Source organism: Podarcis gaigeae, assembly GCF_964106915.1.
Source record: "Podarcis gaigeae genome assembly, chromosome: 15".
Lineage (NCBI taxonomy): Eukaryota > Metazoa > Chordata > Lepidosauria > Squamata > Lacertidae > Podarcis > Podarcis gaigeae.
Genome location: NC_139692.1, coordinates 45,649,610 through 45,666,611, shown reverse-complemented (window position 1 = coordinate 45,666,611; position 17,002 = coordinate 45,649,610). Strand labels below are relative to the sequence as shown.

Genomic DNA, 17,002 nt, shown 5'->3' with positions numbered 1-17,002 from the left:
GTTAGCAGGAGCAGGGACTGAGCAACGGGAGCTCACCCCGTCGCAGGGATTCAAACCGCTGACCTTCTGATCGGCAAGCCCTAGGCTCTGTGGTTTAACCCACAGCGCCACCCACATCCAAGGGAAGTGATAGTCCGACTCTAATTTGCCTTGGTCAGACCACCCCTGGAAGACCATGTCCAGTTCTGGGCACCACAATTTAAGAAGGATGTTGATAAGCTGGAAGGTGGGCAGAGGAAGGCAACCAAGATGACCAGGGGTCTGGAAACCAAGCCTGATGAGGAACAGTTGATGGAGCTGGGTATGTTTGGACTGGAAAAGAGGAAACTGAGAGGAGATAGGAGAGCCATCTTCAACTATCTCAAAGGGCTGTCACAAGGAAGAGGGAACAAGATGGTTTTCTCCTGCTCTGGAGGGTAGGACTCGAACCCATGGCTCCAAGTTACAAGAAAGGAGATTCCGACTCAGCATCAGGAAGAACTTTCTGATGACAAGAGTTGTTCAACAATGGAAGAGACTCCCTTGAGAGGCAGGGGACTTCTCCTTCCTTGGAGGTTTTTAAGCAGAGGTTGGACGGCCCTCTGTCTTGGATGCTTCCGCTGAGATTCCTGCATTTCAGCGGGTTGGACTAGATACCTTTGGGTCCCTTCCAGCTCTTAAGATTCTATGATTCTATGAGGCTCAGGGTAAGGTTGCCAGCTTTTCATAACAGTGAAACTTTTCAGCGAACTTTTCTTAACAGTGGCTGGGTAGTTATGTGCTGGGATCCGTGAGTTCCCAGGATTATTTTGGGGGGGGGTTTGGGGGGGAGTGATAGAAATGTCTGGGGCGGGCAGAGAAGTGGAAGGAACGTCCGTCTCAAATGCTGAGCAGGACTCTCAGATCAACGCCTGAGGGCGCCATTGGCTTGTCCTTTGGCTGAACTTCATGAATAACCAGTGACCATCATGCTCAGATCTGCTACAGGAAGGAAGGAATCAAGGGAGCTAAGAACTTTTGTTCTTGCTCAGACTAGCACTGGTGGCAAGATTTCAGTGATAGAGTTGGAAGGGACCTCGTGGGCTCATCTAGTCCAACCCCACCGCAGCACAGAACCACAGCTACATCTAACTTCATGCACAAGTCTTTTGAGCAAAAACCCAAACTCTATACGCAGTCAAATGACATCAAGGTTGAGAACGGTGCCTGAAAATTCTCCCGCAGTGGCCGCAGTGCTGGATTTACGTATAAGCTAAACAAGCTATAGCTTAGGGCCCCACTCTTTTTTGGGGGGGGGCAAAAAAATCAAAGAAAGAACAACCTGGATGTACATTTCCAAAATATAAGATAAAAAACAATTAAAATAAAACCTACATACAGCAACAGTGTTTTGTTTTGCGTCGTGTAGGCTCCTGTGATGTAAGTAATGGGCCCTGCCTGCTCCCTAAAATTTCACTGATTTGCTCATTTCTATCTATAGGGTGCCAACATTCTGCATGGACTGGTTACATGGCACAACATGTGCAAATGGCTTTAGATACCTAGGTAAAGGTAAAGGGACCCCTGACCATTAGGTCCAGTCGTGGCCAACTCTGGGGTTGTGGAGCTCATCTTGCTTTACTGGCCGAGGGAGCCGGCATGCAGCTTCCGGATCATGTGGCCAGCATGACGAAGCGACTTCTGGCGAACCAGAGCAGCGCATGGAAACGCCGTTTACCTTCCCGCCAGAGCGGTACCTATTTATCTACTTGCACTTTGACATGCTTTCGAACTGCTAGGTGGGCAGGAGCAGGGACTGAGCAACGGGAGCTCACTCCATCGCAGGGATTCGAACTGCTGACCTTCTGTTCGGCAAGTCCTAGGCTCTGTGGTTTAACCCGCAGCACCACCCGCGTCCCTATTAGATACCTATTAGGTCCATAAATTACAACATAGCATATATTCAACAACAAAAAACAGTGACAATTTGTTGTTGACAAAGGACAGCTGGACATATAAAGGGCCCCATTACCTTCAGTAGCTTAGGGCCTCATCAAACCTAAATCCGGCCCTGCCAGTGGGTCATAGAGCAATAGCTGATGAGGCCCTGTGGGATTAATCCTAAAGTGGGGCAACCCAGACAACTCCCGAGATTGTTTGATGGGATCTGGACTGGCTGGGGCTGCCCAGGAAACAGATCAGACTGGGAGGAATGGTGTGGAACTACAGGGAGGGCTGTAGCTCAGAGCATTGGGTTTGAATGCAAAAGATCCCGGGTTCAAACATAGAATTGTAGAGTTGGAGGGGACCCCAGAGCCATCTTGTTAAGTTCTGGGTGAACATATCAGACGACACAGCGATTCTTCAAACAGCTCTTGTTTATTCACAGGCCAGAACAGAACTGAACTGAAGGGTTCAGTCAGCCTGCTTATATAGAGCTCCACTAGAACGCAACAGTAACCATTTTCTGTAACGATCCAATCACTGAACGTCACTTTTGATCCCTTATTTGCATATGTGGACCTGAACTATCTACAGTATTCTCCTGCTGGCCCAGGGTGAGAACTTCAGTACATAACACATCTAGTCTAGCCCCGTTATGCAGGAATATGCAAGTGGCCCATAGGGAGACTGAACCCACAATTTTGGTATTAACATGCTCTAACCACCCAAGCTAACTGGCAGCCTCTCTAGTCAGGACTGGGAAAAGACCCTTCTCTGAAATATCAACAAGCTGCTTCTGCCTGTCAGTGTAGGCACTACTAAGCTAGATGGACCTGACTGTGAAAAATTAGGACAGCTTCCTCTTTAAATCAACCCTTTATTCATAACCATGTGGACTGGAACTTGACTTTGTTTTTAGGGAAAGGGTCATAGCTCTGTGGTAGCGCACCTTGCCGATAAGCGAGCAAGCTTCAAACCTACACAGGACTCTTTGCCGAAAATGAGCAAGCTTCAAGGTCCCACAAGATCCCAGTTTTTCTTGGGGTGGCGGTGGTGGGGAAACCAGATTTCTGTTCCCTCAGGACCAAGTTCTAGCATGTCTCTGAATCCTGCACCCTCTTTTTTTTTGAGCTTGCACTTGGTGGGGAGCCCCCACCCCCTGAACCAGCCAATCCTTTGCTCTGCTGAACTACTGGGATGAAATCCAGGCAGGCCTTGCCAGGGACACCCCCTCGCTTTTCTCCTGCAGCACACAATGGGTTTCAAGGAACACATTTACAATTCAGATCAGTAGGCCAGCGCAGAGGGGGGTCCTGTCTGGAAGTGGCAGAGCCAAGCAGGGAAGCTCCTAAGCTGTAGGGGAGAGCGAGAGAGGAGGGCTGCGGACCATCTCTCCTCTCCCACAGCAGAACTGCAGATTTATTCCTCTTGCACTTCCTTGCTAGAGCGATCGTCAAGAAACGGCTTTGTCAACAGAGCAGGAGGCTGAGCTCACTGAGCTTTGCAGAAATATTAAAACAAACCGTTTTGTTAAACGAATAGGGGGCTATCAGGGGCCTGCCAGCCACAACGCCCCTCTTCTCCCGCCCTCCCATTGGAGGCAGCAAATGCCTCTGAATGCTAGTTTGGGGGAATTGCAAGGGGGAGAGTGTTGCTCATGTGCTGAGGTCCTGCTTGTGGGGAGGTCTTCCCTTTGGGGCACCTGAGAGGCCACTGTGAGAACAGGTAAAGGGAAAGGGAGCCCTGACCATTAGGTCCAGTCGTGACCGAGTCTGGGGTCGCGGCGCTCATCTCGCTCTATAGGCTGAGGGAGCCAGCATTTGTCCACAGACAGCTTCCAGGTCATGTGGCCAGCATGACGAAGCCGCTTCTGGCGAACCAGAGAAGCACGGAAACACCGTTTACCTTCCCGCCAGAGCAGTACCTATTTATCTACTTGCACTTTGAGGTGCTTTCAAACTGCTAGGTAGGTACGAGAAGGGACCGAACAACGGGAGCTCACCCCGTTGCAGGGATTCGAACCACCAACCTTCTGATCAGCATGTTCTAGGCTCTGTGGTTTAACCCACAGCGCCACCCGCATCCCACTGTGAGAACAGGAGGCTGGTAGAATCACTAGAGAATATATACATGTACCGTATTTTTTGCACCATAACACTCACTTTTTTCCTCCTAGAAAGTAAGGGGAAATGTCTGCGTGTTATGGAGGGAATGCCTACAGGTGGCGGGGGGGGGGGGATCTGCTGCAGTCGTGAGCAGAGGATCCATGGTTCCCCTTCCTTCCCTCCTCCGTGGCTCGCTTTGAAACAGCAAAGCGGGAGAAGAGCCGCTGAATGGGGAGAAGAGAGGGACAGAGAGCCTGCTTCTTTAAAGGAGCAAAGCGGGAGAGGAGAAGAGCCGCTTACACGAATGTAAGCGGCTCCTGTCCGGTTGGCTCCTTTAAAGCAAGCAGGCTCTCTGTCCCTCTCTCCTCCCCATTCAGCTCGCTACATAGCAGCAAAGTTTTTTAGCTCGCTAAGCCGGGGATAAGCGGGGAGGAGGGAGAAAAGCAGAGCCTGCTTGATTTAAAGGAGCAAAGTGGGAGAGGAGAGGAGCCTTCTCCTCTTATACCCCTCTTCTTCATTATTAGCAGCATCCTTCTCCACACACCCCACGTGTGCTCCTTGTCCCTTGAGTGCTTTTCCTTCCCTCCCCACATAAAACATGGTTACAAAGCACGGATCCACATGGATCCTCAGGATTTTTGCACTGGGTCACCCCAAATTCACCATCAGATCACATAGCATGTCCATGGCTACATCTTGCACCAAAAAAATCATGCACCCACTGTTGCCTGGGGCCGTAGTGGTGCAAAAACGTGGTTACAAAGCATGGATCCACATGGATCCTCAGGATTTTTGCATTGGGCTTCTCCAAACTCACTGTCAGATCAGATGTGTCTGTGGCCACAGCATGAACAACAAAAATCATACATCCACTGTTTCGTTTAGAATATTTTTTTTCTTGTTTTCCTCCTCTAAAAACTACGTGCATGCTATGGTTGGGTGCGTGTTATAGAGCGAAAAATACGGTGTGTGTGTGTATACACAAACACACACACACATCCCAAGGAGAGGGACATCCCACTGGACGCAGTGACTGCAAGCAGAAGAAGGGGAAGAAGGGGATGTTGGAGGCTACCTTATATGATCATTGGCCTACCCAGCTTAAAAGGTGGGAGAGCTCAGATTCAGGGGTCAAATGTGGCCCTCAAGGCCTCTGTCTGGCCCCTGGCGAGACTCTCTCCTCAGGCCACCCCTCCTCCCTAGCCACGCCCTCTTGCTTTAGGCCACACCTCTCGCTGGCCCTGCTCTGCACCTGCCTTGAAAGGGGGAGAGCCCCAGATGCCAAGTGGATGATTTTCTTGGGGGGAAAGGTGGGAGATAAATGCAATGAATGAAATGGAAAGAAACTGAGGAGCTTAAGTAAAAACGCGTAGTAATCAAAAGCTGCCTTGGAGTTCATTAAAAACACATGCAGTCAGTGAACTCCTGAACCACCAGCAGCTGGAATAATATAAGGACATCAGAAGAGGCTGCTGGATCAGGCCAAAGGGCTAGCATCCTGTTCTCACAGTGGGCAACCAGAGTCCCAAAAGGGAAGCCCACAAGCAGGTTCCGAGGGCAAGAGTATTCTCCAATTGTTGTTCCCATTGTCTGGTGTTCAGAGGTAGACTGCTCTCACGTGTGGAGGTTCTGCTATCACAATAGACAAGCCTGGGCACAGCCAGTCGAAGGGGTCCATCTAATTCAACATCCTGCCCTCCCAGTGGCCGATCAGATGCCCCCATGGGAAACCCAGAAGCAGGACCCAACACACTGCCCGCCTAACCACCTCCCACGCCCTCACCTGTGATTCCTGCATTACAGCAGGTTGGACTAGATGACCCCTGGGGTCCCTTCCAACTCGACAGTTCTAGGACCTCTCTCCCTCCGGTGGTTCCTGGCATGGACTCCTGCGCCACCTCCCTGTGCTGCCAGGGTCAGGCCTGAGCCTGCGCCTTCCCAGGGAAGACAAAAAAGGCAGGATGAGAAGGCACCGAGACTGGGCTCCCACCTCAATGCAGGGTCTGTTCCCTGGGCAGAGTGAATGGGCACCTCTTGAATGGGTGAATCACACTGCCTCTCCCCTGGCAGAGGGGCACAGCCAGCCCAGCCTTGCAGCTCAGGGCTCAGCCAAGGCCGCTGGGGGGAAAGGGATCCTCTCCATCTTGCACACAGCTGTGGGTCACCCCACCCCACCGCTCCTCCAGGATCTTACCAGGGTCTCCAGTAGAGATCCAGAGATTCTGGGTTGCAGCAAATTTATCTATTTATTGCGTTTTTATCCCTACTTTTTCTCCAGGTTCCTCAAGGTGGCATATCCCTTATGCCTGCCAGAAGCCACCAAGCAGGATTCGAGCACAAGAGCAACTCTCTTCTCCTGCGGTTTCTAGCAACTGGTATTGAGAAATATTGCTGGCTCCAACTGTAGAGGCAGAGCAGAGGAGCCATTGTGGATAATAATAATAATAATAATAATAATAATAATAATAATAATAATGACTGGGTGGCTTCCAACAAATATAAAAGCATAATAAAACATCAAAAACTTCCCTATACAAGTCTGCCTTCAGATGTCTTCCGAAAGTTACATAGTTATTTATCTCATTGACTAGAAGCCATCAATATCCCTCTTCTCTTCCATGAATTTGTTTGATCCTTTTTAATAGCCATCCTAGTTGGTGGCAGAGAGTTCCGTAGTTTAACTCTGTGCTGTGTGAAGAAGGACTTTATCTGTCCTGAACCTTCCAAATTCGGCTTCATTGGGGGGTCACGAGTTCTAGTGTGATGAGAGAAGGGAGAACAGCAAAGACTTGACATCTTTCTGCAGGGCCTGCAAGACAGAGCTGTTCCGCCTGGCCTTCGGTTTGGACTCAGTCTGACCCTTCTGTTTCCCTCCCTTTACGGTTTTGATTTAGGGGCTACTTTTTAAATGAGGCTGCATTTTAAATTGCATTTTAAATTGGGTCCCCCCCCCCATTATTTTCTTTATTGTAATTTTACTGGTGTTAGTCGCCTTGAGCCCGGCTCTGGCCGGAGTAAAGGTAAAGGGACCCCTGACCATTAGGTCCAGTCGTGGCCGACTCTGGGGTTGCTGCGCTCATCCCGCTTTACTGGCCAAGGGAGCCAGCGTACAGCTTCCGGGTCATGTGGCCAGCAGGACTAAGACGCTTCTGGCGAACCAGAGCAGCGCGTGGAAACACTGTTTACCTTCCCGCCAGAGTGGTACCTATTTATCTACTTGCACTTTGACGTGCTTTTGAACTGCTAGGTTGACAGGAGCAGGGACCGAGCAACAGGAGCTCACCCCATTGCGGGGATTCGAACTGCCGACCTTCTGATCGGCAAGCCCTAGGCTCTGTGGTTTAACCCACAGCACCAAGCGTGTCCCTCTGGCTGGGGAGGGCAGGGTATAAATAAAATTTATTTATTTATTTTACTACTACTACTACTATTATTATTATTATTATTATTATTATTATTATTATTATTATTTTCCTTCCCCAATGCTGCAACTTTCTTCCTCCTCCCCTCTGCAGGGGAACTGCACCTTCTGGGGCCTGATGTGCACTGTGATCAACTGTGGTCCCTGCATTGCAGCAGGTTGGGATGGATGACCCATGGGTCCCTTCCAGCTCTACAACTCTAGGATTCAAAGCAGCCTTAGATTTTTGTCCAGCCCAAGATGCAGGTGGGTTGCATAACTTCCCCCAGGATCCGCACACAAACCCACACACAGAGAGGGCTTTCTTAGAACACTTCTGGAGAAACCAGCTCAGCCCCAGAGCCGGCTTGCAGGGGTCCCTCCAGTCCACCAGGGCAGGCGGGGGTCACCTCGTTGACCTGGGATGGCGGGCGCAGCTTTCTGGACAAAGAGCTCTGTCCCGAAGGGGCCTGAAAGGAAGGAATCCCAAAGGAGGCCGCGTCCTACGGGCCCTCCGAGATCACCCCATCTCAGTTGCCACAGCGACCGGCCTCAGCCCACCCTCTTGGAAGCCAGTCATGAATTCGAGAAGGGGGGGCTGCCGAGGTAACTCTCGGTCAGTCCCAGGAGCAGCAGGAGGGAAGGAAGCTGCTGAAGAGCTAACCCTTTCGTCCTCAGGCTGCTCCAGGGGGAGAAAGGCTGCCGGCCTGGACCTGCACCCATGTTGTTTAGTTGTTTAGTCGTGTCCTACTCTTCCTGACCCCCTGGACCAGAGCACGCCAGGCACTCCTGTCTTCCACTGCCTCCCCCAATTTGGTCAAACTCATGCTGGTAGCTTCGAGAACACTGTCCCACCATCTTGTCCTCTGTTGTCCCCTTCTCCTTGCGCCCTCCATCTTTCCCAACATCAGGGTCTTTTCCAGGGAGTCTTCTCTTCTCATGAGGTGGCCAAAGTCTTGGAGCCTCAGCTTCAGGACCTGTCCTTCCAGTGAGCACTCAAGGCTGATTTCCTTTAGAATGGAGAGGTTTGATCTTCTTGCACCCATAGGTGCACCCATAGGGAACACAAAAGGCTCCCCTGGATGCATCATGGATGCCCTTGAAGCTGACCCAGAAACTCCAGCAGGTGCAGAATGCCGTGGTGAGACTCCTTACAGGGTCCTTGCCACGGGATCACATTTACCTGGTGCTATACCAGCTGCATTGGGACGCAGGTGGCGCTGTGGGTTAAAGCCTCAGCGCCTAGGACTTGCCGATCGAAAGGTCGGCAGTTCGAATCCCTGCGGCGGGGTGCGCTCCCGCTGCTCGGTCCCAGCGCCTGCCAACCTAGCAGTTCGAAAGCACCTCCGGGTGCAAGTAGATAAATAGGGACCGCTTACCAGCGGGAAGGTAAACGGCGTTTCCGTGTGCGGCTCTGGCTCGCCAGAGCAGCGATGTCATGCTGGCCACGTGACCCGGAAGTGTCTCCGGACAGCGCTGGCCCCTGGCCTCTTGAGTGAGATGGGCGCACCAACCCCAGAGTCTGTCAAGACTGGCCCGTACGGGCAGGGGTACCTTTACCTTTACCTATACCAGCTGCACTGGCTCCCGGTGGAGTACAGGATCAGGTTCAAGGTGCTGGTTTTGACCTTTAAAGCCCTATACGGCCTAGGACCCTCATACCTACGGGACTCCCTCTCCCAGTATGTTCCATGTAGGACCTTACGGTCTTCAAATAAAAACATCTCGGAGGTCCGGGGCCACAGGGAGGTTAGGCTGGCCTCAACCAGAGCCAGGGCCTTTTCAGTACTGGCCCCGACTTGGTGGAACGCTCTGTCCCAAGAGACCAGGGCCCTGCGGGACTTGACATCTTTCCGCAGGGCCTGCAAGACAGAGCTGTTCCACCAGGCCTTTGGCCAAGACACAGTCTGACCCCCTCCTTTGGTAATCCTCACAGAACTCTAGCCTAATGGTTGCCATTAATTTGATTCTGAATTGATTTTCTAATGTATTGGTTTTCGAATGCTGTGTTACTTTATTGTTGTTAGCCTCTCTGAGCCTGGCTTCGGCTGGGGAGGGTGGGATATAAATAAAATTTTATTATTATGATGATGGCTCTTTCAGAGTGTGAAGAGAGGAACTCTGTGGAAGGTGGGGTGGAGACTTCCATGGTGCCAAGTCCAAACATCTTCCCAACAGCCTCTGAAATGCTAATTCACCCAGTGTTTTATCATCTGACAGTTCTCAATTTCCACATTGGACAAATGTGACGTCTCTGCATCTGATCGCTAACCTGCAAAGGTGCTTTGACAACATATAATAATAATAATAATAATAATAATAATAGTAATAATAGTAATAATAGTAATAATTTATTATTTATACCCTGCCGATCTTGCTGGGTTTCTCCAGCCACTCTGGTCTGCTTCCAACAGACTATTAAAATACAATAACCTATTAAACACTAAAAGCTTCCCTAAACAGGGCAGCCTTCAGATGTCTTCTAAGAATCTGGTAGTTGTTTTTCTCTTTGACATCTGGTGGGAGGGCGTTCCGCAGGGCAGGCGCCACCACCGAGAAGGCCCAAGTCCAAACATCCTCTGAACAGCCTCTGAAATGCTAATTCACAGAGTGTTTCATCATCTGACGGTTCTCAATTTCCACATTGGACAAATGTGACCTCTCAGCATCTGACCGTTGACCTGCAATGGTGCTTTGACAGCGTTTGATGCCTGACATGCAATGTGTGCTCCAGACTAGTCCATCCTATAGCTGACAGTTGGCAAGGAAGACTCCTACCTCTTACACGACTGGGGTGTTTTATTGGAATCTAAACTATAAGTATGCCCAAAACCATGAGCTATGATTCAAGGATCATTTGGCTGTGCTTCCTTGAATTGCAGGCGATTGGCCTGGACCTTTGCGGTCTCTTCCTTTGCGGTCTGGTGCCCAGACGCACCTGCTGAGCCATCCAGTGCAGCTGTCAAGTGAAGAACTACGTCCGCCACCCTGACTAAGAAAAGCCTGAGCTTTCTGCTTCCCAGAGCTGGGAGCCCGTCGAGATTTGGAGCGGGGGAGGGAGGGAGGGAGGGAGGGAGGGAGGGAGGGAGGGCTCCGGCCCCTCCCCTCCCCGCGGATCGGGCCACCGCACGGCGGGGCTTAAAAGGCGCCGGGCGCGCCGGGCGCTGTCTCTGCGCCCTGGTGCTGAAAGCGAGCCGCCGCCGCCCGCTCCGTCGGTGGCTCCCGCCGCGATGCCTGGCACGTCGCTGCCGCTGTTGCTGCTGCTGCTGCTGCTGCTGCTGCTGCTGGCGGGGGCTGGATCCGGCCCGGTCCGGCCCTCGGCGGCCCTCTGCGTCCTCCGCAGCCCGCTAGCGGCCGGCGTGCTCCGCTTGGAGGCATCCGACGGGAAGGAGCTCCTGAGCGCCACTTGGGCGCCCCGACGACGCGCCGGCCTGAGCGGCTGCAGCGTCTCCGCGGAGCCCCGGGAGGTGGCCGCGTTCTTGAGCCGCTGTTCCGCAGGGGCGCAGGAGGAGGAGGAGCCCGACTTCCCCGGGATGGAAGAAGCCAAGGCAGCCTGCCTCGACGGCGCGGACGGCAGAGAGGCTTCCTCCCGGCGCCGGACCAAGCGCGGCTTCACCTACCCGGGGACACTCTGGTGCGGAGCCGGCAACATCGCGGAGAGCTACGAAGAACTGGGTAACTAACGGGAGATGGAGAAGGCGTGGGGCGGGAGGGGACGAAGGAGGGGGATTTCTCCAGCCAGGAGCCTCTTGCTTCGCCAACTTGGCGCCCTCCGGATACTTGGAACGGCGCAATGTTTGTTTGTTTGTTTTTTAATAACTTTTTATTCAAAATTAAAACAAAACATATTATCCAGAAACATATAATCCTTATTCCCCCCCATTTTTCCTCCCTCCCCCCACAGAACCCACCCACACCCACCCAGCCCCGACTTCCCTCAGTTCCAGTCTTTTGATTTCTCTAAAAATGCTGTTTTCTGCATGTTACACAGTTGTATAGATCCTCAAACTATTTAGCTGATTATTATCAATAAAAGGTTTGTGAATGTTTATTCAAAACCAGCCAAGGAGTCCAGTTGCTTTGTTGCGTCTTCAAGGGTTCCCATTCATCTTTAAAGTCCCAATTATCCTTGTCCCGTAGCTTATATGTCAGTTTTGCCAGTTCTGCATAGTCCATCAATTTTTCTTGCCATGATTTTTTAGTTGGGGTTTCTTCAGTCTTCCATCCTGAAGACTGGAAGGATGGAACAGCGCAATGTTTGAGAGAGGCAGTGTGGCGTAGTGCTTAGAGGGTCGGGCTAGGACCTGGGAGACCAGGGTTCGAATCTCCCACTCCGCCATGGAGCTCATCAGGTGTCCTTGTAGCAGACACTGCCTCCGTCAGCCTGACCTACCTCACAGGGTTGTTGTCGGGAGTCAATGAGCGGGGTGGAGAACCATGTTACTCCACCTTGAACTCGCACCCATGGCTTCAAGTTGCAAGAAAGAAAGGAAATTCCAACTAAACGTCAGGGGGAACTTTCTGACAGGAAGAGTGGACTCTCCTTCCCTAAAGGTTTTTAAGAAAAGGTTGGGTGGCCATCTGTCAGAATTCCTGTATTTCAGGGGCTGGACTAGATGGCCCTTAGGGTCCCAACTCTACAATTCTGTGAAATGCAATCAATCAATCATTCAATCAATCAATCAATCAATCAATCAATCAATAGTTGCACCCCATCCTGGGACCTTAGGATGCAGGGCGGGTAGTAAATTGCAATAATGTTAATAATAGTAATTATTATTATTATTATTATTATTATTATTATTGATGATGATGATTGATCTAAGGTCTCTAGGGAAAGTCAGAGCTAGGAGCATAGCTGTCAACTTTTCCTTTTTCATGTGAGGAATCCTATTCGGAATAAGGGAATTTCCCTTTTAAAAAGGGAAATGTTGACAGCTCTGGCTAGGAGTCATCTATTTAATTATTTATTTATTTAAATAAACATCCACATTATTGGCATCAGAAAATGTTTAGAAGATAGTGAAATAAGATGATGTATTTAATTTTCTTTTTATGGTTTTTAGGTTTGAAGTTATGTTATTAATAACCTTTTCTGTTGAGAGATAGCAAAGTGGGTGAAAATAGAAACAAACCAGAAACGCAAGTTGGGGGAAGTCTTGGAGGGGAGAGAGGGAGGGGAGAATATATAGTAAACGCTAAGAATTTGAGATTATGTAATGAATGAAAATGAAAAATGATTTTTTTTTTTAAAGAAGAGCTCAGAGTCATCAATTAAGATCTTTTTCTTCTCCTCTTAGAAATGTGTCATAGAATTGTAGAGTTGGAAGGGACCTGAGGGTCATCTAGTCCAACCCCCTGCAGTGCAGAAATCTCAGTTAAAGCATCCAGGACAGAGGGCCTTCCTGTGTCCTCCTGTGACCACAGCTATGTGATGATGATGATGATGATGATGATGATGGGGGCTGACCGGAGGAGGAGCCCAAAGCGCAGCTGCTTGGCTTGGACCAGGGAGCGTGGCAGTGCCCCCTAGGCTTAGTGGGTCATGCATGCTGCTATTCTGAAGGATGCTTTTTCGGGGTAGGGGAGGGGACACAGCGGATGAGCTTGTGGAGCCATTGTTTCTAAAGCCATACCTAGGCTGGTCTTCTTAATTTTACCTGCCGCCCTCCAATCCCTCCCGCCCTCTTTCAGGAGCTCACCAGGAGACGGACAGGTGCTGCCGGGAACACGACCACTGCCAGCACGTCATCCACCCTTTCACCTACAAGTACGGGTACCGCAATTTCCGATGGCACACCATCAGCCACTGCGACTGCGATAACAGGTGAGTGGAAGGGAGGGGCAGGGTTTGGGAGGAAGTTTCTGCAGGGCCCCCAAAACACAGAACCACAGAATGGCAGTGATGGCAAAGGTAAAGGGACCCCTGACCATTAGGTCCAGTCGTGGGCGACTCTGGGGTTGCGCCGCTCATCTCGCTTTATTAGCCGAGGGAGCCGGCATACAGCTTCCGGGTCATGTGGCCAGCATGACTAAGCCACTTCTGGCAAACCAGAGCAGCGCACGAAAATGCTGTTTACCTTACCACCAGAGCGGTACCTATTTATCTACTTGCACTTTGTCGCGCTTTCGAACTGCTAGTTTGGCAGGAGCAGGGACCGAGCAATGGGAGCTCACCCCATCGCGGGGATTCAAACCACCAACCTTCTGATCGGCAAGTCCTAGGCTCAGTGGTTTAACCCACAGCGCCACCCGCGTCCCGGTAGTGATGGTAGTGCCATGCAAGAATAGGCAACTGTCTCATACGGGGATCAAACCCACAACCTTAGCGGGTTACCAGCACCACGCTCTAACCAACTGAGCTATTGCCTCTTGCGTAAAACCCCGGCCCTGCAGTTTCCAAAAGTGAGGAGGAGGAGCCCCTCTTCAATCCTGCCTCCCCCTCCATATATTTCTTCCAAACACCCAGATCTTCAAGGCCAGCCCAGATAAGGCGACAGAAATCTGTGGAGCTATTGTGTGTTATAACATAGAAAACCTCAAACAACACAAGACCAAGACGTCAGGGGGTTGCCAGGGTTTGAGCTCTGGCTTGGCATGCAGAAGGGCCCAGGTTCAATCCCCAATGGCACAGAACTGTAGAGTTGGAAGGGAACCCAGGGGTCATCCAGTCCAACCCTCTGCAATGCACAACACAAGGTTAGTGTGGGTTTTTTAAAAAAATAAATACAAAAATTAAAAGGATGTGTTTTCGGAGCCCCCTTGGGATTTTTCAAATGGAAAAACTAGGTGTTTATTCTATGCAGAATAAGTGAAATGGAAACCCCTCCGCCTTCCTTTTATAGGTTAAAGGCATGCCTGCGAGCCGTGAACGACACAGCCTCCCGCGTGGTGGGCCAGGCCTTCTTCAACGTCATCCAAGTGCCTTGCTTTGAGTTTGCCTACAAAGAGCAATGTGTGGAGCCTTATCTCTACGTCTGGTAAGCGGCTTTTAGTCCTTCTCTGCCCCCAGCAACCTCCTCTTCAAACTTGAGCAACAGAAGCAGGATGAGTGCTCAAGGAATGGCTCTGCTATTATTGCAGCAGGCTTTTCCATCAAAGCACAAACAGAGGGGCTGGGAGTTGGGAGAGGCTGCTTTGAATGCAGAGGGAAACAAGGGAAGGAATGAACAGAGGGGATGTTGTTGATGATGATTTTTGTGCTATTTTCTTATTGCACTTAAAACCCTGCAAGGTAGATTAGGCTGAGAGACAGTGACTGGCCCAAAGTCACAACCAGGGAGCTTCATGGCTGAGTGCAGGGGGATCTGAACCCAGATTCTAGTCTGACACTCTAACCACTATGCCATATTATCCAACTCTTCTCCCTCTGGGGATTCCGGCCTGGTTGCCTCCCTCCCCATTCCTAGCTTTTATTCAAGACAGAGGCTGCCTGGTTTTCTTTTCTGCTGGTAGAATCACGGTTTTCAATGAGGTTGCACGTTTTAAATTCTTTAAGGTGATTTTTATATCATTGCTTGAAAAGCTGCAGTTTGGTTTTAGTGGGCTTTATCTTTTCTATGCTCTACAGTTACAAAAGCACTTTTGTAAAACTCACCTGGGAGCATCAGAATGTATTCAAATCAATTAGCAAGAAGGGAGCCTGCAACTAGGGCTGGCTGGACTTGGCCTTAAAATGAAACAAAAGGAACCTGCTCCAGAATAATCCAGATTCTGCAAACATGTGCTGCATGCAAATATGGAAAAAAATGTACATTTTCTTTCCATGCAGGTAATTTATTCTGCTGGTGGTAGTCACAGGTGTGTGGCTACGGGTGCCAGAAGCACTGCCAAGCCTTAAAACACACACCTCGTCTCCCCAGCTAATCATCTGACTTCTGACGCAATGGTAGCACAAGGACTAGAAACTTGATCTCTTTCATTTTAAAGCAGAGGTGGGGAAATTTGTTGGGCTTCACCTCCCATCACCCTCCCTGGGGTTAGCAGGACCTGAAGTCCAGCAACACCTGGAAGACCACAGGATTCCCCACCCCTGCTTTAAAAAGCGGTCAGGTTTCTAGTCCTCAGCATCCCTACTTTGAAACGAACCAAAGTGATGCCCCCAGCCTGTGAAGTTTCCCCTGTGTGCTCAGGGAACCCCTGCAACTCCTGGTTATGTGTCTGCTCAATTTTTGCCAGGTGCAAGAACTACACAACCGTGGCAGTTGCTGTGGCGCAAGATCCAGTGCTGTACGAATACGGCGGGGGGCTCATAGATGGGCTGGCAACCCGTCAGCCGCCCCCGGCAAAGTCTTCCACCACCACCACCTCCTTCCGTCTGTTGGTGGGTTCATCTCCTCTTCCCCGCAAGCCGGACCCGGCTGTTGTGGCAGTGGCTGGGGCCACTCCTGCCCCCCAGGCGAGGCCCAGCGACACCCCCAGGAAGCAGCGGAAGGGCAAGGGCAAAGGAAGAAAAGGCAGAAGGGGAAAAGGCTTGAAGAAGAAGAAGGCGGTGGCAAAGGCTGCGCCCATTCCTCATCCGGCGAGAGAGGACCCCGCCACCTTCCCAAAGCAGCTGGTGGAGCAAGAGCCGGCCAAGGTGGACTTCCAAGACCCCGTGGGGCGTCCGGACTTAGGGGAGGAAGATCTGTTCAATGCCATCCTTGGCGATGACCCTGCGGGATTGGCCGAACCAGGGGGCAGAGAACCAACTGCTCTGCCCAAGGCCACCCCCAGGCCCCCCACTGTCCAGCCTCCTCCGAGGAAGAGGAAAGGGAGGAGGAGGCATCTCAGGGAGAGAGATGGACGGTCCCAGCATTTGCCCCACCCAGACTCGGGGGGCAAGGTCTCTGCAGTCCAGGCTGCGTAATAAACAGGCAGAATCAGATTGAGCCCAAAGACCCTGACTTTACTTGTGTGCTCCCCTCCAGGAGAGGGCAGGGAAACATCAGTGGAGGGGGGGTCTGGAAGAGTTGAGGGTGCCTGGCACCCACCCTGCCCAGTCAAAAGGTGCTTGCCTGCCAAAGTCCGCTGGCACCAAGTGTCCCACCCCAGGAAGTCTATACATGCACTCAAGAATGAAATCCTGCCAAGTCGTGCAAACTGGCGCCTGTTTGCTTGCATTTTGCGGGATTTCGTCTGCCAGGTGGCAGAAGCAAAGCAGGACACAAGACCACCTCCCAAAACCCCAATAGCTCTGCCAAGGGGGCACAGGGGGGCAGAGTAGTTGCTCTGCAGGCAGAAGGCCTCAGGGCTCAAGCCCCAAGCCCAGTTGGTGCCAACCTGATGTTGCTCCCCAGGTGTTTTGGACCAAGGCTCCCTAACCCTGACGCTGCTGCATTTTGCTGAAAAATAGAGAGAGTAAGTGATCAGAAATGCTTGTTTCTTCCAGGACAGACAGACAGTCCTCAGGTAGAGAGAAACAGCTTGATCCTTAACACTTGGGAGTTCTAGTTACAGGTAGGTAGCCGTGTTGGTCTGCCATAGTCGAAACACAATTAAAAAAATAAAAAATCCTTCCAGTAGTACCTTAAGAGACCAACTAAGTTTGTTATTGGCATGAGCCTTCGTGTATCTGAAGAAGTGTGCATGCACACGAAAGCTCATACCAATAACA

The 17,002-nt window shown here is 51.0% G+C and overlaps 1 protein-coding gene across 1 annotated transcript; it reads left to right on the top strand.

Annotated features, from left to right (window-relative positions):
• Positions 1-10,543: 10,543 nt before the first annotated feature.
• PROCA1 (protein interacting with cyclin A1) lies at positions 10,544-16,274 on the top strand. Its single transcript, XM_083715207.1, has 4 exons — positions 10,544-11,082; positions 13,102-13,234; positions 14,253-14,387; positions 15,586-16,274. The coding sequence occupies exons 1-4, from the start codon at positions 10,638-10,640 to the stop codon at positions 16,253-16,255; spliced, it is 1,383 nt and encodes a 460-aa protein (XP_083571333.1). The 5' UTR covers positions 10,544-10,637; the 3' UTR covers positions 16,256-16,274.
• The last annotated feature ends 728 nt before the right edge of the window (positions 16,275-17,002 follow it).

What these genes read in the sequence shown, in the direction of transcription:
- PROCA1 (XM_083715207.1), top strand. Translation starts at nt 10,638, where the DNA reads ATGCCTGGCACGTCGCTGCCGCTGTTGCTGCTGCTGCTGCTGCTGCTG. An exon ending in CACTGCGACTGCGATAACAG is followed by an intron (nt 13,235 to 14,252) that starts GTGAGTGGAAGG and finishes TTCCTTTTATAG; the next exon opens with GTTAAAGGCATGCCTGCGAG. An exon ending in GAGCCTTATCTCTACGTCTG is followed by an intron (nt 14,388 to 15,585) that starts GTAAGCGGCTTT and finishes AATTTTTGCCAG; the next exon opens with GTGCAAGAACTACACAACCG.